The sequence below is a fragment of the Anser brachyrhynchus genome (assembly GCF_964034855.1).
Source record: "Anser brachyrhynchus genome assembly, chromosome: 18".
Taxonomy (NCBI): Eukaryota; Metazoa; Chordata; class Aves; order Anseriformes; family Anatidae; genus Anser; species Anser brachyrhynchus.
Genome location: NC_137711.1, coordinates 11,060,190 through 11,084,968, shown reverse-complemented (window position 1 = coordinate 11,084,968; position 24,779 = coordinate 11,060,190). Strand labels below are relative to the sequence as shown.

Here is a 24,779-nt window from a genome sequence, read left to right as displayed (position 1 = left end):
AGATCGGGGATTTTGGGGATGCAGGACCAGTAGCACGCAGGAGCCCTTTGGCGGGTCGGGAGCGCTTACCTGGGGCCTTGAGCTCATCACTGATGAAGGTGAGCAGCTCACGGAAGATGTCGCAGTAGGGCACAGGCCAGGTGAGGAAGCTGTGGTAGATGCTGGCGGCTTTCAGGAGCAGCTCAGAGCCTGGTGGGATGTAGGGAGCCTGTGGGGACAAGGAGAGCTGGTGAGGAAGGGAGCAAGGACCCGGGGCTGGAGCCCTGCATAAAAAACGGGGGGGAGGGGGCTAGGCTGAAATGCGGGGAGGAGAAGCAGATGGAAGCAGGGGTTCACCCCATGACATCCTATCTTCTTCCAAGGAAAAGCCAAAGCATCCCACTGGGCACAGCCCTGAAACAGCTTCTTCCTCTCTGCACCTCCCCAGGCTCCGGGCTCAGGCTCACGTGCCACAGCCTGTACATCCATTTATTTTTAACAGCCACAGATCCATACAGATGACTCGTGTTAAAGCCTGTGCTTTTGCAAGATCTGGCAGCAGTGGTTTCCTCGGGATAATGATGCATTGTGCTAATAATAATAATAATAAAAAACAATTTCCTGTGAATGCTCTACTCCTTTTCATTAGCATTGTCCATACATTTTGCCTGAGTATAAAGGGTAACGAAAAGAATTTGTTTCTCTGCAGAGAGATATTGTCTCCCTTTCTCATTGACCCATCTTTAAATGCAATGATTAAAAACACTGAAGCACATCTTTTCATCTCTCTCAGCTTGTGCAGCGGTTGCCTGCTCCTGCTCCCTGCAGCTTCACACAGGACCTTTTTGGGGATGAGCTGATCAAAGCAGGCCGGGACCTTTCAGACAGAAGGCACCTGTGGCTGTCCCATGGGGCCGGGGCGACGCTACGTGCAGCGGACTTACACAGAGGACCGCGTAGTAGAAAAGCAGAGCCAGGGGCATCACAAGGTCGTAGTCGCACTTCTCTTGCACCTGTAGGAAACAGCGCAAGGGGGAAGGATGAGCCGGGCTGCTCACCGTGAGCATTACCCAAAAGCATCCTTGGACTGGTGTCAGAAGACCCCCCAGCACCGTGAATCTGAGCACCCCGACCCACACCATCGTGTCACCATCCCCAGCAGATGGGGACCACTTGTGTCCATGAGAAAATAACCCTTAAGGCACCAGTAACCCTCACAGATGTGAGGGGCAGATTGGCACACGCTGCCTTTAGCCTCCAGAAGCAGCTTTCAGCCGAGCTCCCAGCCCTCCCATGCTCTCCATCCTCACAGAGTTGCATGAAATTTCATGGAAGAAGCTCAAAGGAGGCAGTTTGGGGTGGTGGCCAGGCAGCCCAGCCCCTGCAAGGGCATGGCAAAGCACGATGCCAAGTACGCATTTTTGTCCCAGCCTCTTCCAGTAAATAGCCAGCAGGATTATTCCATCAGGAAACATGGTGATGGCTCAAGAGCAGGCTTGTGGACACTGTCTCCCCTTGTTTACGAGCACAGCACAAAGTGCAATAAACACATACATAAATAAACCCTAACGTAATAAAACGTCACCCGCAACAAGATCAATCCAAGCCATAAAAAAAAAAAAAAAAAAAAGATTAAACGGAATAGCAGTAATCATATTAACGTATTAGCTAGGCAGCCTTTCTTTCCCCCAAAATGAAAGGCAGCATTTACCCCATCACATGAATCCCAGGCTTCAGCAAACACCGCCGCTTCCTCCCACATCAAGGGATTCCTCCCAGGTCATCCCCGCGGCAGCCCCAGGCTTCTCCCGCTCGTGATGGGACATTGCAGCCGATAATATCGGCCCCACTGATGCTTCTCCTCCCCGTTTTGCTTGACCATGCCATGCTGATCAGTGCAGACCCTGCCTGCTGTCCCCAGCGCCCTGGCTCCATCCCTTGCGCTGCAGGCAGAGCAGTGGCAAAGTTTCCATCAAAAACAAGGGGAAGCCTTTGCTTTGCTCCAATCTGGACCAGCATCTCGGGGCTTCCTGGGAAGCTCTGAAGAAGGCACGGCGCTGAGCTGTGCTTGCAGAAACCCAAACCCTTCCCCAAGGACCTGCAGTGCTGCCTGAAGAGCAGATATGGGAGCTGGCTGCTTTCCTGTCCGTTCCCACGTGCCAAAAGCTGGTGGGACGCATGAGGCAGCTGTCACCATCACTTTGGAGCACATCCTGAGCTCTAACAATGCTTTGACCCAACCCCAAATCACCCACCAAGATCTGCAAAGCTCCACTCCAAAGCCAGCAGCCCCCGACTCACCTCCTTGGCCTTGCAGAGGATTTTCTCCACCAGGATGAGGTAGTTGCCAGCATCCCGGCCCACCAGCTCCTGCAGGCTCCAGCAGTTCAGGCACAGCCCCGCTGCAAGGGAAACAGAGCACAGTGACCCACAGCCCGGCCCAAAGCACTCGCAGGAGGGATGAGCAGTGGGAAGGGGTCAGGGAGAAGGTTTTTGATGCCTGGGTCATATTGCTACGGAGGAAAATTAACCTTGCACCCTTGATCTGGACAGATTTAAGCTCTCCAAATGGTGCTTATCACAGCAGCATCACTTTTTAACAAGCATCTCAGTGCTCTTGCAGCCCAGTGCACCAAATGCAAAATTCAGGTCCCCATCACGCACACACCAGCCCCTCCAGCTGCATTGCAGCCAAGGAGTGATGCCCATCCCACCGACTGGCTCTGCCAGACCCTGGAGATGCAGAGTCAGAGCTCACAGCAGCATCGCTGCAGCTGCTGAACACATCAGCATCACTGCTAAGCCTGCCCAGCATTTATTCCACCTCCTCAACACCACCAAACTGTCATAAAATACATTAAAACCCCTCCAGGTTAGCCAGGTATTGAAAGAGGAGAACTGCAAAGGGATGGAGGGTCCTTCACCCCAGCTGGCTGAACCTCCCCGGCCTCCCTCCTCAGACACGTGCAGGGACCCCGCTGGTGACAATGGCCCAAGGCGCTCCCCAAAGCTGTGGCTTTTCCTGGTGGTCGGGGCCACCTCCAGCCCTCCCAGACGGTTTAGAGGAAACGACCTGCGTGAAGGCACCAGGCACATCGTTCATCCTGACCATGTGTCCTGCAGGAGGGGCTGCTCGCTGGCTTAGAAGGGATCGGGATCTGCAGACTGAGGAGGGAACAGCATCCTCCCCATCCTCCTTGTGGACCCGGCCACCGCACGCAGTCCCACGGAGGGAAGTTATAGAGGAATCTCAAACACCTAGCATATCAACATCTGGAAGGGTCCTTGTTTGCGTCTCTCCTGGCCCACGTCTCCATGGATGTTAGCAGCAGGAGCAGACAGTGTGCAGACATTGCTCGGCTCAGCACCAGCCACAGCATGATTTGGGGTGCCGGCATCAGGACTTTTCCAAACTCAGTCAACAGAAAGCAAAACCAAGAATAAACAAGAATCTCTCACTGAAGGGAAGCCAGGTTAGTGATCAAGGAGGGAAAACAAATATAAATACAGCCTTTTTTCACTTGCATGGTCTATGCAGTGGCACAGAAACATAACACACACCAACACACATGCATTGACCAAAGCTTTGGAGCTAACAAGGAAGAGACAACCCCATTAGCTGGCAAGGGGACAGGGTGTTCCTCACAAACCTACAGGCCATGTTGTCCTGTTATTCCCAAGCTGCAGAAGCTACAAATTCATGCCATAAAGTTACCTTTATACACTTAACTAGGTGTGAAATGAGGAATTTAAAGCAGGAGAGAGGTCTGCCATGGTGCAGCTGGAAGAAGGCTGATGGTAAGACAAGCAAAACAAGCACTAAGGTTGCAAAAACAGCTTTTGCTTGTCCTCCAGGCATCAGGACACCCGTGAGTCCTGTGGCTTCATGCCTTGCCTACAGCAGAAGGAACACAGCAGGAACTGTTCCCCATTGCAGAGTCCTCCCTCTGCCACACAACGTTTTATTTTCAATGAGTCGAAGTTCTTTGGTGCAACCTTACGTTGTGACACTTGACCAGTGAGGGCATAGCCTCAGCAACCAGGTAATTCAGCTCCAAGGCTCCCTCTGTGCCATTGTAGTGACTTACAAAAGTGGCTGTGGCTCTGCTCTGGAGGACTGCAGCAGATCAAATAAATCAACGTTGTCCTAGAGTGCAGCGTCCTCCAGGGAAAGCCTCAGCATCTGTGAGACGCTCACGAAAGCAACTGTCCCAGCAGAAGTGGTCAGAGCCACTGGGAGCTTTGCTGACCTCAGGCTCACACAACACCTTCAAACACCCGCTCCTGCTTCAGCAGGGAGGTTTTGGGGGTTATTTCAAGCTGCTGTGCACCCAGAAGAGCCCAGCCCCAGCCCAGCAGAGCCAAAGCGCATCTCAGTGCATCACCAGCTGAGGAGCACGCCGCTTCCTGCATGAGCGCGACCACGAGCACAAATAGCCCGAGCAAGGCGCGGGCTCCTTCCTTCCTCTCACTTCTAGCGAGGCAGGAGGAAGCAGCAGTGGCAGCTCGCTGCTGCTCGGCGCCCAGCAGGGCGGAGGGAGAGGTGCTGGGCTCCTTCCCTGCAGAGGTGCTGGGGCAAATGCACAGTGGATGGGCTGGGAGGGATGGGAAGGCAGCAGGGGCAAGAGGAGGGCAGCAGGGAAGCAGCTTACAAATATAATTCAGGGCTGAGGCCTCTGACCCATTTCTGGGTGTTCTACAGGAAACCTGAGCTAAAGCATGAAGATGCAGCAAGATTTATTTAAATAACTCTGCTACGAGCAGAGGAATTTCTGTTTAATTCACAGTCCTGGAAAGGCACTGGGATTACCCACAGCAAAACAAACCAGTGCTAGGAGGCAGCAGGCTGCCAGGAGCCCAGCTCCTAAACTGGGCAATGCAGCATTAACCAAAGACACACCAAAACAGCTGCATCCTTGCTAAAAATATTCTCCAGCACAAAATACAGCTCGGAAATCCTGGACACAATAAACAAAGACCGCGCAGCAAAGCAAAGTGCCGGCACCACTGGGCATTGGTCAGGACACGGGACCCTGAGCTAGGTGGGAATTCCCTTCCCTCTATGCACGGCCCAGTTCACGAGCACCTACTTTCCAAGCACTGGGAGTAGAGTTCTCCCCTGTATCCAGACCAAAAAGGTTATTCGACCATTGAGGGTAAAGTTTCTCATGTTCATGGGTCAGGAACAAAAGTCCCCGGTGACACTAATGGCGCACAAGTCATTGCTCTGCAAGTGTCATCTCCATCTTCCTACAGGTGCCCAGTGACCAACCAGGACACAGCTGGGTGCTGGGGACTTCTACAAACTGCAGGGCAGCACTGGGTTTATTCCCAGGCCAGGGAAAGGCTGTGGCCAGGTGGGAACCACATCCAGAAGGTTTTATTTGCAGCTGCTCACCCGTCTCAGCACAGCCCAGCAGATGGTTCACTGCGGACAAGGGGAGAATGCGCACTGAGGGCACACAGAAAGCTTGAACCAGACTTTCCTGGACACGGCATTTGCTCTTGAATTCCCCAAAAGCACATTTCTCACTGTGAGATGCAAGGGAGGCCCCTGGGTCTGTGGGGAAAGTGCAGCTTGGGAGCGTCCTTGGAGCCCTGCTGCCCATGACCTCCACTCAGACGGGTTGGCCAAGCACTGGTGGGGCGAGCTCTAGCAGTGGCCAGGTCAGCTTTTATCAACGCACCTTGTGCAGGGGGCACAACCCAGGACTTCACCTTCCAGACCCTAAATGAGTTTGCACCACGAGGCACCAAGGACACCCAGCAGGGCAGCAGCCCCACGGCTAAACACTGCTTACATCCACCCGCCCCCACGCTCAGCCTGCCAAGTTCTGCTGCACAACAGCGAACCAACACTGTTGGTTTTCCATTGTATATGGAGAAAGAGCTGGATTTATGCACAACTCCACAGGCATCCTGGAGCCCAGTGCAGCGTGGAGCTGTGTCGGGGCTCCGACACGCAGACCCGCAGCACTGAACCGTGCTTAACGCTATGCAGACCCTGAGAAAAATCTCCCTTTGGGAGAGGAAAGCCCAAAGGAAATGCTGGGAGCAGGGACCCGAGGGGAGCAGAGGCGGCACCGCGGGCGAGCTGGGGCTTCGATCGCTATCGGCACGGCCGGCAGCGTGCCGGAGGTTGGGAGCAGCGTCCCCGTGGGCGGCCTCGGAAGGATGAGGCTTCGCGATTTCTCTTCTGAGAATTGCCGCGAGCCGCCCGCCTCCCGCAGCGGCTCCTTCCTGACCTCAGCAGCCGCCGTTTCCCCTCTGCCACTTTTTAGAGGGGGCGACTGTCAAATCGGAAAAAAAAAAAAAAAAAAAAGAAAGAAAGAAGAAAAGGAGAAATAGTGCGTGCCCGAGCTGCCTTCGCCCACGGTGCTAGGGGCGAGCATCCCAGTGAGCAGCTCCTGATGCCGTCAGAAGTGACGCACTTGGAGGGGTGAAAAGCAGAAATCTCCATTTCTTCCCTCCCTCAGACCCACTCCCATCCTTTCCACCAGATTAAGCTGACTTTCTGCAATGGACAGCCAGGAGGGATGGAAAAATTCCAACAGCAGCTGGAGGATGTGGGTGGGTTCGAGGTGCACAGAGCACATCCCCACAGGCAGAGCATCCCCTTGAGGAAGGGGGGGGGGGAGCTCTGATGAAGCTCCCCAGGCTGCACCAGGGCGCAGTTTGCAGCCCCCATTCCCTGGCAGCTGCTTAGAGCCACGCGAGCAAGGCACCGCGGCACCTCCCTGAGCAGGATCCATGCGTGGTGCTTCCACCCGGACAAGGCAGAGGAGGGGAAGGCAGCGATCCCAGCCCAACAGCCCACCACAAGGCTGCTGAAAGCAATTCAGTGGCTGAAATTTGCAAGGTTGCTACTCGGTTGCTAACCTGGAGCATCCCCACACCAGACCGCATTCCCCATGCAGATATTTGGATGACTGCAATCAAGCAGTCTTAAGCCTCCTTTCATTCAAGCTGAGCAGACCAAACTCCCTGAGCTCACAAACATACCACTGAACATTTCTCTGGCTCTCCAGCACACCAGTGACCTTCATCCTTTCTCTAACCTTCCTCACCAGCATCCTTCCTCCTTCCTGCCTCTATGCAACCCCACAACAGAGACACAACAGCATCCTCCTATCCCCAGGACCTCTGGGGCACCGGGCTGCCCTACAGCCTCCCCAGCACCTCCCCAGCTCCTGCAGCCCTTCTCACCCCACTGATCCCCTAGGGCAGCCAGCCCGAGCCCTCTCCTCCACCAAAAACACTCTGTTTCATTGCTCTCTACTGAACAAGAAAATATTTTTCTTCCTTTAGCATACCTGGATTTTATTATCATCTCCAGCAACGTGGAGGAAGGCAACCAGACCTCCCAAAGCAGATCTCCATGAGGAAAAGCTCATCACCTTTCCCAGCCCTTTTCTATTTTGTTCCTCCCATAACGGCTGCAGTTCAGGAAAGATGGTCAATTTAGACCCCAGAGCCCACCGTGGGCTCTGGGATATAAACCTGTGAGGGCCAAGGCACTCTCACTTCTCCCCTTCGCTGAATTCACAAACCTCCGCAATTCAGTCACTCATGCAGGGGGAAAATGCCACATCGGAAGTGATTACTCACCCGCTCCAGAGCAACCTTCTATAAAGTTATCGTATAAAAACAAAGCCTCAAATAATTGAAAAATGAACAAAATTCCAGCTGGGTTCCAGCCCAAAGAGCTGCAATCTGGAGTACATTATTTTGGTGCATGGAAATGGGGAAAAGCAGGGGAAAGCAAATAAATTGGGAAATAAAAGTGATATAAGAAGTTGAAAATGAGAAAGGAGAAGGCTGCTGCATGGCTAAGAACAAGATGGAGAGATTCACCAACCATACGAGGAACAGAGCCCTGCCATAAATAGCAGCCTGCGTCTGACACAGGACCGCAGTAATAAAGCTGTAATGCTTGTAAAACAGCAAAGACATGAACATAAAAACATTTCCACTCTGTTTTTGTAAAGAAATAGGATATGCCATTAAGGGGTGTGGTGATATCTGTGCATTATGCTCTGCTTTCCCTAAATCGCATGCTATTGCGATAACAAAATGCTTCCAGTTCCGATTGAAAGGGGGTAGGATGTGAAGCCGCAGCTCTTCAAAGCAAAGGCTTTAAAAGCCAGCCCACATGGAAGAGCACTGAAAGCATCGGCCACAAAACGCTGCCCTGGGGACTACCCAGCAAAAGTGCCCGGGCTGGGACGCAGCAGAGCTGGAAGCATTGAATCCAACGACTGCGGGAACCGGGCTCACCGGTCACACTCAAGATTTTTGGCACAAGCACAAGCGCGGCTGATGAAAGGGAACTTTCTGATGTGCAAAGCGCCTGAGATTCACCCAGGAATGCCAGATCACCCCACTAAACTCCACAAAACCCACACAAAGGGGCGTGAAAGCCAGTGGGCAGAAAGGTGGGGGAAAGCACTAGCGATGAGGAGCCCCCGGGCAGCACGGCTGCATCCAGCAGAGCCCACCGCCAGCCGCCTCAGCCCCGTACGGCACCATCTCTGCTGACGAGCTGGAAAAATTACAAAGTCGTTTTTTAGAGGCTATCTAAAGCAATGCCAAGGGGCTGGGATTACTGAAGGGCAGAGCTTGTGAGCGACACAGAAGCTGATTAATTATAATTACAGGAAGAGGTGAGTTTTGCGAAGCACAATGAGGCGCTTGGCCAGAGGGACTCCTTCGGACACATGCTAATGGTGCCGAAGGCACGGTCGCTCTTCCAGGAGCCAGGAATGTAGGACATGCTTTGGGGACTGGATCCCAGAACGTGGGGAGACCAGAAGGACCCAGGAAGGCTGGTGATAACTGCATGAACCAAGCCCTGGGGCGACACTACCGCACAGGGAGCCGGCATTGCTCTGGCAGGTGCAAGGAAACGGGCACGGCCAGAGGCATCGCTCCAGCATTCGGCAGCAGACGGGAGATGGTTGTCACCTCTTTCTTGACTGTCAATGGAAAAGCAGAGGGGGAGAACTCCAGAACGGAAGAACTACACAGAAAAAATAATTTTGGATTTGACAGCCCCTCAAATTCATTTCTTTCAGCCACAACAGGATAAGGGAGTGATTTAACTGAAGCCTAAAAGCGCGCTTATGAGAAGTCAAAATATCAGGTGTAGGAATGACTTCTGCTCTTTGCTGCTCTGCCCTCACCACTGCCAACTCGAAGCCTTCCACAGCCCTTCCACGGCTCACATCTTTATGGCCACCACAGTATCTAAGCCAGATTCAAATAAAGCTGATAACAATATCTTGACGATTGCTTCTGACAATGCAGCTGAGATACACCCAGAGGTTGTGAGGTCTTTATACATCAAAGCAAGGCATGTCTGGCTGATTACACAAAGGACTCTTTCTTCATGGTGAGCAACGACAACTCCTCTTTCCAGCTCACACATGAACAACTGGCAAGACACATGACTCCTCTGCTCAGTCCTTGCCTACATAAGACCTAACATGACTTGCTCAGCATCTCGGTACGTCTTCCTCTGCAGTAAGAAGCTCAGGAAATGGAATGGGTTGGATCCCACCTCTAACTTTGCGTGTTGGAAGGGAGAAAAGGCCTCCAAGCCTCCAGCAGCGCCTGCAGGTCTCTTCTACCCAGGTAGCTTGGCAATGAGAGGGCAAATCAGGCACAGACAGAAAAGTCTGACCCCGGCAAGGCTGTCAGGGGGTCAGGCTCATGGCCAACAGGTCACCTACCAGCCCATCTGCTGGAGACAGCATCTCTGCTAAGCCCGTGTAGACATCTTTCCAGCGCGTGGTAGATCCTGTCCTCTGTGCACGTGGTGTGCTGCATTTTAATTCATCTCCTAAGTAAAGAGAAGGAAGAAAGTTAGCATAGTGGGCCCTTAGCTAAGTGCAAAGAAGACAGCACCGTCACACTGCTGTAGCACAGACAAGATGGTCCAGGTAAAACATCCCTGTTACTGCCTCCTGTCACCTTTTCCGACCCCAGAGCTCCGTTTGCTAGCTGTCATCTTCTCTACTCTCCCAATCCCTCTCAGCCTTGACAAAAAAAAGGGGGTGCGTACATCCACAGCCCGATCACAAGAGGCTGTAGGACCATGGCACCCACCCCGACCCAGTGCAGGCATATCTGCTGTCTCACAACTTCCGTCTGCGGGACAGATCAAGTCTCACTTACGTGGCTGTGGCAAGGAGGTAATCTTGGGTTAGCCTCCACCAGAGAGAACACCGCAACAGTTTACAGCTGCAGCACCTTGCAATGGGCTTGGGTGGAAAAAGTGACGGCAGACCCTGAGCTTCCCCTGCTTGCATCACGCATGGATCACCCTTTGTGGTTCTGGTGACCACTGGTGGAGGCCACAAAGGCACCCCCAGGTGCCAGCCTTATACCTGCCAGCATAGCCAGGAAAGTCCCCAGCCCTGTGACCTTGCTGCTGTGCAGCCAACGTCAAGAAAATGTCCCCATGGCCGTGGGGCAATGCAGGAAAACACCAAGGGCACCTCAGCCCCAGCATCCGAGGACATTGTGAAAGCACAGATTGCATGCCCAGCTGTGCCCCTTTCACAACACGGCTCTGTCCCACCTCTCCTCCATGGCTCAGGGTGCCAGCCCAAACCTCAGCCTGGAGAGGCTGTGCTGGGGACAAGAAGATTTTATCCGTTCCACCCAGTTCAAACGCATCTGTCTGGGACACCAGGAAAAGAAGGGCCCCTTGCCCAGAACATGTACTTCCTAGCTCTGCCCCAACCACAAGCAAATTGGTGCCCAGGGGAGAGTCCCTTGTCCCCTGAAGTGCCAGCCCCAGCATCCTCAGAGACCCCAGGGCAGGCACCTCCCCTCTCCCAGTGCACAGAGACGGGCTCATCCCACAGACACTTTGCCTCCTGGTTAGAGGCAACGCAAGCGCATGAAAATAATCCAGGAAGAAGAAATAAAACCTACCAATACTACAAAAAAAAAAGCACCTGCCAAGGAAACCTTTACTTTCATCCTGACCAGCACATTCCTTTACTTCTGCCACATGCTCATGCATTTCCCAAACCTACCCAAAGACGCTTCATTTTCTGCTTATTTGGCCGATGTGTGATGCCCAGCAGCCAGCGGTGGCTGCGCCCATCACAGCTCCCAGCTCCTCCCTGGCAGGAACGACAGCCGCTGCAATCCCAGCAGAGGCTCCACCCGGCCCCCAGCCTCCTCATCGTCTGCTGCTGGAGGAAGCACCTCCACAGCCACCTCCACCCATTCCCAATTCCCAACAATTCGCCCAAAAGGGCTCAGTAAAGCCATGACCAGCTGCTGGGGCTCCCCAAGAGCCAAGGCAGGTCCAGCCCCACCCCTCATCCCTTCCTACACCAGAGAGAAGCCACCAGCAGCTCCAAACAGGTAAAAGCAACCCCCCGAGGAACCTCTGACCTGCTAAATGCAAGCTCTCTCCTTTGCCCCGAAGAGGCGCATGGGCTCCTCCTGCCTTGCCTGCTGCTGCCACAGCCTGTTATCACGGTCCTCAAAAGTTTTGTACATCCACAGCGTGAGTACGAGGAGCGCCTGCGAGATGCTCTGCCCCTGTGCCGAGGACTGAATGAGTGGCGAATCTGCACATCAGCATCTTAGTCATGACTTGTGGCAAGAGGAAAGCAGTGACTAAGAGCACAGCAATGACTCATAAGCACCCTTTACAACACCCAGCTCACAAAAATACACCTCCCTGCACGTCAGCTTGCTTTAGAGCGCAGCTCGGTCCTCGGAGGGGAGCGCGCTCCTCGACGTGCACTAGGAGCAAGCCCTGCACCAGCCCTGCCACCCCTTCACGGTGTTTCTGGTATCGCTGTGTGGAGCAGGCAGGGAATTTAAGGACAAAATATGACAGAGATATTATCATAACTTTCACACCAGAGAACACACAGAGCCTTTGTTTTCTCTTCCTTGGTGTGCTATGGACCACACACGGATCTAAACCTCCTCTCCCCAGGCGGTGCTTATGGAAGCATCTTTCATGGGAGAGGATTCTGCACCCACCGCAACCAAGCAGGAACTTTTCAGCCTCTGCTGTTTATTCCCCAAACTCTCCCTTCCTTTCCGCCCACACTGAGCAAAATGACAAGACAGGGGACAGTTCTGGACGTAATCAGACTTTCCACAGACCTCTATCAAAAAACTTACGAGCACTAGGTAAAAACGTCGGCTGAGGTCAACGTTTTTTGATCGATGTTTTGTGAGGGTGTTTAAGCGATGATGAACTTTGGGGGAAAAAAAATAAACTGTCCTCTCTCCATCTCCCTCCAGCCGGACTCCCAGCAGCAGAGCTGTTAAATCTTTGCATCTTTGTCAAAACCACAGGCTGGCCAGCTGATGTGAGGGACTCGATGACTCAATGCAGGTGGAGGGGACAGGACCAAGGCTGGCTGCATATTTCCAGGCAGAGCAACATGTTGCAAAGGATGTGGGTTCCCTTGCCTTCTCACCAGGTGCCAAGCACACTCAAGAGAGAGACTAAGAACCACCCAGGGAAGAGAGAAGAGGTCTGGGGACAAATTGAAGCCAAACAGCAGATGATGAGAAGCTTTCTGATATTGGACTGTCACAAACCTGCTGACAGCAGCTCTGCAGACAGCATAACACAGCCCCCACTTGAAGCACCAGAGGTGCTGCTCTGAGGAGGCAGGGACGGAAGAGACACCACTGCAGCTGTGAGGAACAGCCCCAGGCAAACACTTAGCATCGCCCTCAGACATTAAGTCCTGTTCCTGCATGTGGAAAAGCGCGGTCAGGTTGCTGCTCCCGCTCTGTGCAGCCTTGTCAGGAGCTGGGCAAAGCAGGCAGAAGGGCTTTGTCCCACCACACATTGTTCGTGTTGGACCCTGCCCTACAAAAAGAGCTGTGGGGCTTCAAGCCCCGGATGTCCCCTAAAATGAGATTGCTTTCCCTTCTCCTGTAACTTTACACCTTAAAAGCAGCCTCCAAGCACTGTGCAAGCCATACCATCCTCATTTAAGAGGCAGCAAAGCCAGTGTTTGGAAAAGCTAAGCAGTTTTTCCGCTGTTCCACTGTGATTTGTGGCACAGTTATCAGAGAAGACAAATCTTCAGCCCTCCAGGCATGTTCCTGATCCTCCACAGCGTCCTCCTGCCACAAAAGCAAAGTCAGAAAGGGCTAGACTCCTTCAAAGAAGGTAGCCAGACTTCATCTGGACAGAGTCCCCAGCCTCACATCACCACCGTCCATAAACGTGGCTGGTTAGCCGAGACAAGTCCCCACCATCGCACTTCCCAGCAAGCACCTTCCTCTCCATTGCTGCCACACAGGAATGACAGCGTCAGCGGGGAGCATCCATGGGCTGCCCCAACGAAGCTGGCAGGAGGAACTGACAGAGACCGAGAGCGGAACCAGGAACCACAGAGGCGTGGATCCAGTGCAGGAGGAGACCTCTGCGGGACGAGGCAGGCGGAGAGCAAGGCTCGTTCTAGCTAGCCTCACATCCCGCCGGTAACGGTACGCGTGTCCAGCCACAGCCATGACAACATTTAAGCCCTCTGGCTTCTGACGGAACGTGGGATTCTTAAAACTTGCTTCAAGGTTTTGTCTTATTTTGGACGAATGGCCAACAATTTTAGCAATGCACAGGATGAAGTATCTTGGAGAATTTGTGAAGTTGTCCCGGAACATTGTATGGATGTAAGATCTTTGGAAGGTTTCCAATTGAGATATTTTCTTCTGTTTGTCACAGTTAAAAAGGTGGGCAGATAAATTACATTATTCCTGTTAACCAACACTGAACAGGTAAACATTCATCTCTTGCCATAAAGAGGGAAATTTGCTGATCATTGGGTTTTGATTTTCAGTTGTTGTCCTGCTTTGAGGCAGGAAGTGTGCCAAAATCCTGAAGTTTTCAAAGCATATGAAAAATCAGTCAGTCTAAGTATTTTCCCGGTCACTCTGCTCGCCTTCACTGCTCTCAGACCTTTCCCTTTCTCAGCTTTCCTCTTGCTCAGTGTCAGAGCAAATGAAAGCCCCTCAGCCCCCTCATGCCCAGGATGATGCTGCCCCAGGCGCACAGGGCCCCTCTGCACACAGCAGACGAATTGAGATGACCACCAAGGCCACCAGCCTTGGTCCACATGGTCTGGACAGGGCAGGTGAGAACATGAACTGGGAGTCACACATCTGCTGTTCTGTGTTAAGTCCGCATTAGTCCTAACTCCAGCATCCAAAGGACTTCTCTGATCTCTCCTATCATGGTCAAGCCCAGGACACCACCATTAGATGGGACCGGAGGGAAAAAACTCAAAGATCAAGTCCTGTGTTGGTTCTCCCAAGCCAAGCAGTGAAGGAAATCAGACCACCCCTCTGGGGACACCGGGCACTGCCACCCCACCAGCAGGGCAGACCCCTGCCCAGCTCCCGCACGATGCCCTGGGGAGGCACCACCCCAGCCAGCATCCTGCTGGCCCTAATCCACCTCCCCGAAGAGAGGAAACACAGGCAACCGGGAAATAAGTTGAGATTTCCCCTTCCATGACAGCAAATCCCAGCAGCATCTCCTCGAGACGCCCATGGGCAGGAAAGGACCTGGCTGAGAATCCTTTACCTTCCTGGAGGGAAACCTGCAGCAGGGAAGCACGGCCCCACTCCGCCTGAACCAGGGAAAGCCCACGGGTACCTTCACAGCAGAACGCCCTTTCCTGCCCCGATTGTTTTGAGGCTGTTGGCTGAGCATCCCAGGCAGGAAACGGGAGAGGAAAAACAAACCCCTTCACCCACGGGAGGGACCAGCCCGTAAACATGCTGCCCAGGTCCTCAGGCAATGGCAGCGGGTGGAAGGACAGACATGATTTGTTTTGTGGAGATGCTAACCCATTTGTTAGCATCTTGGCTCGCTGCTGCAGTAAGGCTTAGGGCACCAGGGACAAAAGGGCAATAATTCCGATGAGGATAAAGAAAAAAGGAGCTTGGGCTGATGCTGAAACAGAAGGAAAACCACTTAACTGGGAATTAAAGCAGTTGGATTTGAACCAGAGCAATTTTTCAGGTCAAGGTCCTCATGCAAGCACATCAGCAGGGACCTCAGGCAAAGTCGTCACCTCCCTCAAGCAACACCTCAGCTTCCCACCTCCTCCACGGCACCATCAAAGAGGGCAGTGGGGAGCAGAACGGCACAGGACGCCCAGGAGATGCATCCCCATCGCGGCGGGGGAGCCACCGCTGTGTCACGCAGTGGAACAAGCGCACGCGTGGCACCTGCTCCTCCAGCGAAAGTGTCTGGTTTTCTTAGATTACATTGAAAACCTGGTTTTAACTATCCTTAGCTTGCAAGATTTTATTGCCTCCTCTATGCCCGTACAGCAGCCAAAGATAGAAACTCAGAGCTGAGAATGGGAGCAGCTGGAGGAAGTCTTTGTAGAAAATAAGGCAAAGAGTTGAGGAACCTGCAATTTTTAAGATTCAGACTTCAACCATCATCTGTTTACTGCTGAAGTGAGTGCTGTGCATCAAAGAGCAGGGAGATGAAGGTGATAAGGTGCTCGTTCAAACCACACAAAGGCAGCGTATCAAAAGATCCAGGAGGCAACTGGTTTGACAAACATCCTTTCAGGGTGCTCGCAAAGGAGAACGTACCGCACAAACAACCCGGCACCGCATTATTTCCTTACAGGCCCACGGGTTCCTGTCCCGCTGAGCGAGGACAAACGCTGCTCTTACCCCAAGGTGTAAGAGCACCCCGAGCCATGGTGGGGACCACGATTGACCTTCACTACGTGGACTGCAAAACTCCACCTCCAGGGAGCCTCCGCTCCTCAAATCAAAAGATGCAGGCAGCAGAGAAGTGAAACAAGGGCAGTGGGACACCGGCGCAGGCTGCCCCAGGAGCTGTGGGTGCCCCATCGCTGGCAGTGCCCAAGGCCAGGCTGGGTGGGGCTGGGGGCAGCCTGGGCTGGGGGGAGGTGTCCCTGCCCATGGCAGGGGGTTGGAATTAGATGATCTTTAAGGTCTCTTCCAACCCAAAGCACCCTGTGATTCTATGAAATGGAGAAGCTACTCCGAAAACTGGCTGACAAAACCCAGTGCGAGCCCTTCCTGAACCCTGGTACAGAAGAACCAACCCAAACCAACCACTGATGAAGCCACAGAGGGCAAACGCAAGAGAGATCTGCTTGGGTGTCAGCACCCACATCTCTGCCCATCATCTCACCCATGAACCTCCTCATCCACCCACACCACATCAGCTTGCCAAGAGCACCACCTCTCTTGCTGCCAAGTAAAGGTACGGGCTTGAGAATGAAGTACACTGCTGAAAAAATTCCCTTAGCTTTGATTTTTTGAGAAGTCGGTGGTAGCACCAACACAGTCCTGCACCCTACAGGACTGTCCCCTCTCCTTATCCATGGAGTAAGGAGCTCAATTACTTAGGGCACACTACAAATGTGAAACACACCAAGGCCCCATGATGCTGTCTGCTGTACTTACACATAGCAAAAGACAACCATCAGGCAATTGTACAACAACAAGGAAAACAATGTTCTGTTATTCCTCCCCCACACAATTTCTTGGGATGGGGAGGGAGCAATGGAAGAGGACACCAGAAATTAAGGATCTTCTCCAAGGACAGGAAGGAGAATCCAAAGCAAAAATCTGTAATTTAATGCTGTCTACACAAGCCCAGCTGAGTCACCTTTCTCATCTGGTTTGACAGGGAGCACAGGAGAGGGGTACGGCACGTGGCCAGCTCACGCATGCCCTGCTCCAAAGTGGGACATGAAAACCTTAGCAATGGGTGAGCGAGGCACATCCAGAGCAGGATTTAGGGGTAAACGACTCAGACTGCCAGGAAGAGGCACGGGACAGAATCACCCAGTACGGGGCTGGGAAGCAGGCTGAGGGGGGACCCAACGCAACGGGGTCCGGTGGTGGGAAGACGTGCTGCCTTCAGGGCACCAGTGAGCGAACAGAGCAGAGCAGCTCCAAGGATCAAGGCAGACTCAGGGGTCTGGTGCTGGGGATGTGTGCAGGGAGCAACATGCCAAGGAGAGAAACTCAGACAGAGTTCTGACTGGATGCTGGTGGCAGAGACATCGAGATCAGGGTGGTTTTTCAGAGGAGCATAACCACCAAAAGGTGAATTGGATATTGGGTTTAACAAGCAACACATGGCCTCCTGGACACACGGGGTATCTGGGTGACCGCCTCAATGTGAAAAATAACAGCCAGGAACAAGTGGCCCCATCTGTCACTGGCAAACTCCACCTCCGAGCTGTCCAGCTCTAGAGATGCATCTCTGCTGGAAGGATGGGAGACCCCAGCAGCATCTGAAGCAACCTGTGCCTTGAACTGCTCTGGAAGAAGATTTTCACAGCAGTTTGCCTCTGCTCTGGGATGGTCGGAGCAGCACATCTTGAGTCTGAATGCAACAGACGAGCAACAAGACATTATATGAACTGGTGACTTTAAAATTGCTGTGGGATTTCCACATAACACAGGATTCTGAGAAAACTGTGGTATTTGGAAGTGAAACGGGAAAGAGGATTTTGGTGATTTCATCTTAAAGCAGAAGATAAAACTTGTGGTACCAGAAAATCTGCTTCTAGAATGAAAACAGCATCTGTCAGGAAGGATTGCCATGCTGAGGGACACTTCACCACGGGAATAGAGCAGATGAAGCAGCAAGAAATGCTTTCTAGCAGTAAGAAATTAAGATTTGTATTATTACCAGCCTAGCAGCACCCTGTTCGGCATACAGCAGCACAGGGCACCTTGGGACTTGAGTACTCCTCAAACACAAGGGTAACGTTGTCTTGCTGAACTGCAGGAGCTCGTTTACACCAGCACTCGTGAGAACTGGAAAGCTTACTAAGATGTAGAGCTCACTCCTTGTTCTCACCATGCCTGAGAACTGGGCTGAACGAGAGACTCCCACCACAGATCAGGGAAAGCACCTAACGTGCAAAAGTGGTTTCGAAGTCCTTTTAATATCAAAGAGCACCTCCAGAAGGTAACACAAAGGGGATGAAGCAGCACCCAGGCCTTATGTCCGCACAGATGTGGGCAGCCCCACAGCGGGCACCACAGGTCCTGCAGGGCTGGGGGCCAGGGCAGCTCCTTGCAGCAGCACAGGGAGGGGGGGCTCAGCCCAGCGCGAGAAAGCGAAACGTGAGATGTGATTCATCTTGGCAAAGTGCAGACAGCTCAGTTCAGACACCTCTGTGAGCTGTTTACCTGGCTGCCCGGGGGCTGCTCAGCCCAGCCGAGGGGCATCGGAGGTGGTCCCTTGGTCCCACAGCTCCTCTCCACTGGGTTCTCCAAGGCATCACCCCTAGCAGCTAGGCAGAGCCGGGCTGGATGAGCCCAGCCATGGACTCAGACCACAGACGGCTTCTTTGCAGAAAGAAGCCCAAATTAACTCACCATACACATCTGCAAAAGAAAACGGCTCCATGAGAAGGCTCGGTGGTGCTCATCTGACAGTCCGCAGCCAGGGCACAGGGAGCATCCCCAAGCAGCAGACTGTGAGATGCTCGAGAGCCAAGCGCCACCCCGCAGCTGCACGTCGGCCACTTCTGCAGCCGCTCCTCCTGCCAGGCTGCTGACCTGGCCCACGGACACAGCACACCAGTGCACAGCAAAAGGAATTGTCTCTGGTCAGAGAGGGAAGGTCCCCTGCTTAGAAAGGAGATAAGAAATAACCAGTGCAGGATGGAGCATCATCCCAGCTGGTGGTGAGAAAAAAAAAAAAAAACATCCAGGAGAGAGAGAACCAGGAAAACTGCCTCTTCCCTGCAATAAGCGCCCTGTGGTCATCAATTTCGTGTCTGGTATTTTGCCTGCAACAGCAAACCCACCGTGAAAAGCATCTGGGACATCATACAGCAGGTAAAACTTGAAGATACAAAGCACCACGTGCCAAGAGCCAGGCAGGGGAACCAAGGACGGGGAGGAATTACAGGTCCAGGCAGGAGCTTTCCATAACACAGGGCAGGACTGACATTTTGCTGCTCAGTGAAACTTGTCCAGCCCCACTTTGCTCTCAGCAAAGAGTGACTGACCGCACCGGGGAGGTGAACGCAGCAAGAGCAAGACCGAAAGGAGGGGAAGAAAGGGAGGAACATCACAACCACGAACCTCCACACACACGTGTGTGGTGTGTGACATCAGAGCCAGCGGCGCTCAGCATCACGTAGCCCCGAGCAGCAACTCCAAAAAAAGAAATACACCGCCCGGCAGGTCCCCATGCATAGAAAGCACAGGCGGCGCGGTCGTGGAAAGCAGGTTACCCGCGGGTGCAGGTCTGCACGGCTGCCGCAGCTCCGCTGCGCATGCGCAGCCTCCTGCAGAGCTGGGGGAGGAGGAGAGGCTGCCTAGGTGGCGGGGGAGAAGTATTTTGAGCCTCTGGTGAAGTAGGACAACTGGGTTTTGGGCTGTGGATCCCACAGTACCGGAGCTTTTCGGTGGTTATCACAAGTGGTTTGTTATCCCAGCTCCCTCCGGTACAGCTTTGCGCTGCTCAGCTGCCACTGGTACGCCCGATAGAAGAGAAAGCCAACAGGAAGCTGAGAAATGCTTAAGACATGTCATCTCTGCACAAATACCTCCATCTGAGCCCTTCACATTGCTGCAATAGGAATTATTTAACGGGATTTCCCAAATTCCATCCCCAGGATTACCTGTATTAGCAGCCAGAGCTTAAGGCTAAGGCTTACGGGGTGCAGAGGTTGTGAGCTCCAGAAAAATAAAATCCAGAGGTACAAACATCACCTCCGAACCACCACCACTTTTCATTTCAGACTTGGAGAGGAAGGCTCCATGGGAAAATACAGGAGCCATCAGTCCTGGTACTGCACACCTTTGCTGTCTTTTGCCCTGGGATCTGCTATCCCTGAGCTGGCAAAGTCTCAGATGTGTTTTGCAGCACCAGGAGCAGGGATCACGTTATAGAAGCGAGCCTGTATGTGCTCCGGGAGTTGGGTACCGACTGCGGGTCACCACGACGGGTGGCCTTAGGACCAGCCCCGACGATCACAGGGATGCTGCTTAGGGTTGGGTTTAACAAAAACAAATTAAATCACCATGGAAGCAACAACAGGGCTGCAAGAAACTTGGCAAAAAGAACAAAGCAATCAGATAAACTGTTTCAAGGTGAGCAAATTCCTCAGTGAATTGGTCTGAATTTCAGCAAAACGCATCTGCTTTGAGGGTGCGAAAGGCGAGGAGTGGAGGGGGTCTCAAGGACTCAGAACAAAACCTTTCAACCTATCATTTCGAAACAGCGTTTGCACTCATCTGACTGTGATTCAGAAAGTAAAAATCAAGCCAGAAATAAATGAAACTTCTCATTTCTGACCTTTTCCTCCACACACCAGTATTTGGGTTCTCATTGCCGTGAACAAGCCCGCACCAAGGCAGCTCTCCCAGGGACCAGCCCCACACCGATTTCCAACGACACCGGGTGGGGGCACTGGCACCCGGCAGGTGCCCGCCACCAAGGAAGCTCCTGTGCCAGCTCCCCCTCCCCAGCACCCCAAGGCAGCCGCAGCCCCAAGCCCTGACCCCGCTCCTGCAGCTCACGGGCTCGCCAACCACCCCCTGTATGGAAACCCTGGCGTCAGCCCCACGACACAGGCAGGAGAAACACCTCCCCCAGGCCAGAGCGTGAACTTGCAGCATCCCACCTGCGCACTCTCAGATGAGGAGAGCCAGGTGCTGTGCTCACACCCTGGCGATTTTTATTTTGTTTTATGAATGGAAAATACTTTCAATCATTTCCCAGCTGGCTGCCCCTCTGGGAAGGGCTGACCGGGAGAGCCGGGCTCCGCAAGCCCAGCAAAGCCCTGAGCCCCACGGCTGACCTGCCAGATGGCTGAGAGCAGGAAGGAGCTCGGCTCAGCTCAGCGCCAGCGGCACGGGTGGATTGTTTATCTGCTGGTTCCTGTTTTTAGTTTTGTCTCTGTTTTCTTTCTTTGTTCTAAAATTGTGGTGCAATGGCGATACCTGGTCTGAATGACACAGGCTTGCTTTGAAGTACAAACCAATTCATTTCCTTACCTAATAAAATGACAGAGACCCCAGCCCCAAAGCAAGCCACGAGCACATTGACCCCCACATTTGCTTATAAACTGAACTGGAGCAGAGATTAACTCTGGAGTTAATTGTGTGAAGGCACAGCCCTCCCAGAGCCAGGGACACCTTTCCCGGGATGAAGCCACCAGCTCTGCATACGGGGAGACCAGTCCAAGAGATGATGGGATTAGTCAGCAGCACGTATTCGGGGCTGAGGCACCAATCTGCAAGCTGAGATCCAAATCCTCATTGCAGGTTTCTCCGAGGACATCGCTGGAGCTGGCACAGGGCCTGCTGCTGCTGGGCACCCGCACCCACTTGGCAGAGCTTTCCCCAGTCCAAGCACAAGGTGGACAGGAACGATGGCTTCACCAGGAGGTGGGTGCTAGCCAAGACTTCTCGCTCATATACCTGGTGGGCTCACTGCCAGGGTCCTTCTCTCACTGAGACAACAGACATCGGTCCAAGAGGTGACCCACGGGCAGCTTGGGGATTTGCTGCTCCTTGATTTGGGGCTCCAGCAGGCCAAAAAAGCCCATCAGCCCTCAGAGACAACAGCACTCCTGATGGACATGAGGCACCGACACAAGGGGGACACCCTTGCTTCCCCCTTGCTCCCATCACAGCACTGATGCCCTTGAGTAGGGCCAGCCAAGTCCCCCAACCCAGGGGGGTCCAGAGGAGAGCTCAGAGCCCATTTGGGGCAGCCCGGTGTGGGACGAGGCCAACTGCACCCTGTGCAGCAGCACCAATGGGTCACTGAAAGAATGAGCCCTCGCCAGCCCCAAGCCACAAGCACAGATGGGAGCGAGCTGTGCTCCAGCTGCAGCTCACGAGCACAAGTCCTGCTGGGCCAAGCTACCAGAAGCTGTATTTTTAGCAAATCAGGACTGAGCCCCAAGAATGGCCCTTTTGCACTCCTTTCCATGCAGTCCCTGCCTGGCTCCAACAACTCTGACCTTGGCTTCAACCTGCAGGTCCCCCAGCTCCATCCTGCACCCTGAGCCTGCCTTCAGCTCCCTCTCAGCCTCGGACCTGCTCCTTCCCATCACTGTTTGCTCCATTCCTACCTCCATGCCCTTTTGCCACAGCCACCCACTGGAGCAGACGAAATTGGGATGCTGCATCAGAGCCATGGGCACTGGTCTCTGGGCAGAGCCACCAACAGGACCCTGGACCCAGCTCCCCCGGAACCACAGCCTTTGGGAATTATTCACCCCCCACCTTCCCCCAGCACCAGATTTGAACATTATTTAACACCCTTATTCTCAAACCACTACTTCAAGGAAAGAAAAACATGCTGCTAGCCACGTAGTGATGGGAACCAAGGTCAATGGGGAAGGCAAAGTGACTTTGCCCAGGTGACACAGGAAGGCAGTGCCAGGGCAAAAGCCACACTGGTGTCCTGGCACCAACTTAACCCAGCACATTTAGCACTCTGAAAGCTGCTACAAAACGTGGCCACTGCATTCATCCTGGGCTTTTCTCAGCTTTTTCACTGTTTTATCTACGACACTCACTGCTCAGGACACATCAATTGAGGTGGTCACTTGAAGACGGTTTCTTGTTTACAGGAAGTGCCTAGATGGTTTTTTTGAAAGTAATAATAATATATTGCAATGATGAATATGAATAATGTATTGCTTCAATATGTGAAATAACAACATTGAAAATCAATACTACCACTAATAATGAAACAGCACAAGTTCAGCAAAGCGAGGCCACTCTGCTCTGCTGGCACAAGGCTCAGAGCAGACCTTTGGTTTTCCCCCTCAGTGCTCCCCGGGCAGCAGCAACTTATTCCTCCTTCCCTCTTACCTCCAGGGAAACCCTAAGTGGTTTCTTTGCTTCTAACTTCCAAATGTTGTCTCAAAATTAGCAGGTATCTGGTTTAGACAGCCATGTCTCACATCTGCCAGCTCCTGGGAGGGATCAAAAGACCCAGCACACTGATCCAGGCACCTACGTGGGAAGTCTGTGTCCCCTTGGGAATAGGCTCCACTCCCCACATTTAATTGGGAAAGTGTAAATACCTGCCTAATTAGATAGCCTGATCGCTCTGCCTTTAGCAGAAATTAGCAGGCAATTTGCCCCAGCAGCCACGGGTCCCTTGGGCTGGGCAGATAAGCATCTACTTTTCTGGGAGGGCAACTCTCAAGTGGGTTGAGTGCAAATTGCTTTTGGTCACAGCTTTTTTTTTTTTTTTTTTTAAACATTTTGCAGCTATTTTTGCCCTCCCCCTCAACTCTTTGCCTACAGAATTCCTTCTAGTAACAGCACTTCTCTGCTTCTAAATGCTGCCATCATTTTCACAAGCACAAGCAGTGCTTGGCCCACATCACCCTAGGGCTTTGATTTTTGCATCGACCAAGGCAAAACCCATCCCACTTTGGGCCAAGTTAGCAGACAGCGTAAGGAGAGCAGAACACACGCGGTGTCCGTGGCTGGGTTTGCCTGCAGCCATCCCTGGTCCCCACAGCCACAGCAGCAATGTGGATCCAGCAGCTGAGGGATGCAGCAAAGCCAGCGCTTCCCTCGAGGCAGCAATGCTGACAGCCCCGACAGCCTGCTTGTGTCCATTGAAGCTGGCGCCCACCATGACTTTCAAAAATTGCCGAGCATCCTCCTCCCTTCAGAGCCTTTGAATATTTGCCTCCCATTGGACACCACACAGTAAAAGTTAATGCTGTGGTCACATTAGGAAGCCTGTGCTAAAAGCACTGACCTGCTCTCCATAAGCAGGAGCTTTGCAGCACTTCACCCCGCTGCTCCCAGCCAGCGACAGGAGATGCACTGTCCCCTAAATGACCAGAAAGGTGAAACCAGCTGATGGGGCAAGACCCTGATGTGGAACAGCCCCGGGGCTGCGCTGAGCCTCCATCACTGTGGGTGATGCACAGAATCACCCTCCTCCAGAGAGACCCTCCTCCTGGTCTCCAACATAAGCTGAGTGGCCGCACCAGCCTCTGCATATCCCAAATGCCCATTTATAAATGGGATGAGAGCAAAAGCAGCATCACGAGCATCAAGCAGCACCTGCGGGGTGCCCCAGCTCTGGGCATCAGCAACCGTGGGCGCTCGCCTCCCTGCCAGACCACTCAGCCCTCAAGCCGAGAAAAGACAGTGTCTGGTGGTTACAAAAGGAACCGAAAGCCCGCAATAGAAACCAAGAGCCCCGGTGCCATGGCATGGCGAGTGACCTCTCCGTGCCTCAGTTTCCTCCTCTGATTGCAGAGGCAAGGCCCACGCTGTAGCACGCCCCGACAGCCCATGTGCGAAGCGCCAGCAGATGGAAGCGACAGCATTATTCTCCTGCCATCCCCTTATTAATTCCTGACGTAGCCTTCCCGATCCCATTTATGACCCTGACAGGTAAGGCTGGCAAAACAGGCCATATCAAAAAGCATATTAAATATATATATATATGTATATATATAATTTCACAGATATTTCTAACCCACATGAACCACTTGCCTTAACCAAGATATCCTGCCATGGGCACCTCAGAAGCACAGCACCCAGATACCCATCCTCGAACCTCTCCAGCGGTAAAAACAACGATGCACAATCAGAGCAGCTCAGGCAGCAGCAAATCAGAGAAATTAAGCTGCATGTGAGAGGGACACATTCTCAACAGCAGCACACGCAGAGGAGCTGCAGGTCTGACCGCTAGCACCAGAACTGCCTCAAAGCTGTTTTTTAAAATCCAAATTCCTAAGAAACAAAATAGAGAACTGCCTTGCCCAGACTATTGC

General features: G+C 53.0%; 1 protein-coding gene across 5 annotated transcripts in view; it reads right to left on the bottom strand.

Annotated features, from left to right (window-relative positions):
* The window catches only part of PIK3R5 (phosphoinositide-3-kinase regulatory subunit 5), a 58,270-nt gene that overhangs the window by 16,576 nt on the left and 16,915 nt on the right, over window positions 1-24,779 (bottom strand). For 3 of the 5 annotated variants that reach the window (XM_080560616.1, XM_080560620.1, XM_080560617.1), the window contains exons 2-5: window positions 9,711-9,820; window positions 2,281-2,381; window positions 924-992; window positions 70-208 (exon numbers count right to left, since the gene is read on the bottom strand). In XM_080560616.1, coding sequence (XP_080416742.1) covers window positions 70-208; window positions 924-992; window positions 2,281-2,381; window positions 9,711-9,807 — 406 coding nt within the window. In that variant the 5' untranslated portion in view covers window positions 9,808-9,820. Of the gene's footprint in view, window positions 1-69; window positions 209-923; window positions 993-2,280; window positions 2,382-9,710; window positions 9,821-11,391; window positions 17,863-22,990; window positions 24,432-24,779 lie in introns of those variants that run through there. The other 2 variants (XM_080560618.1, XM_080560619.1) reach the window with 2 other exon arrangements.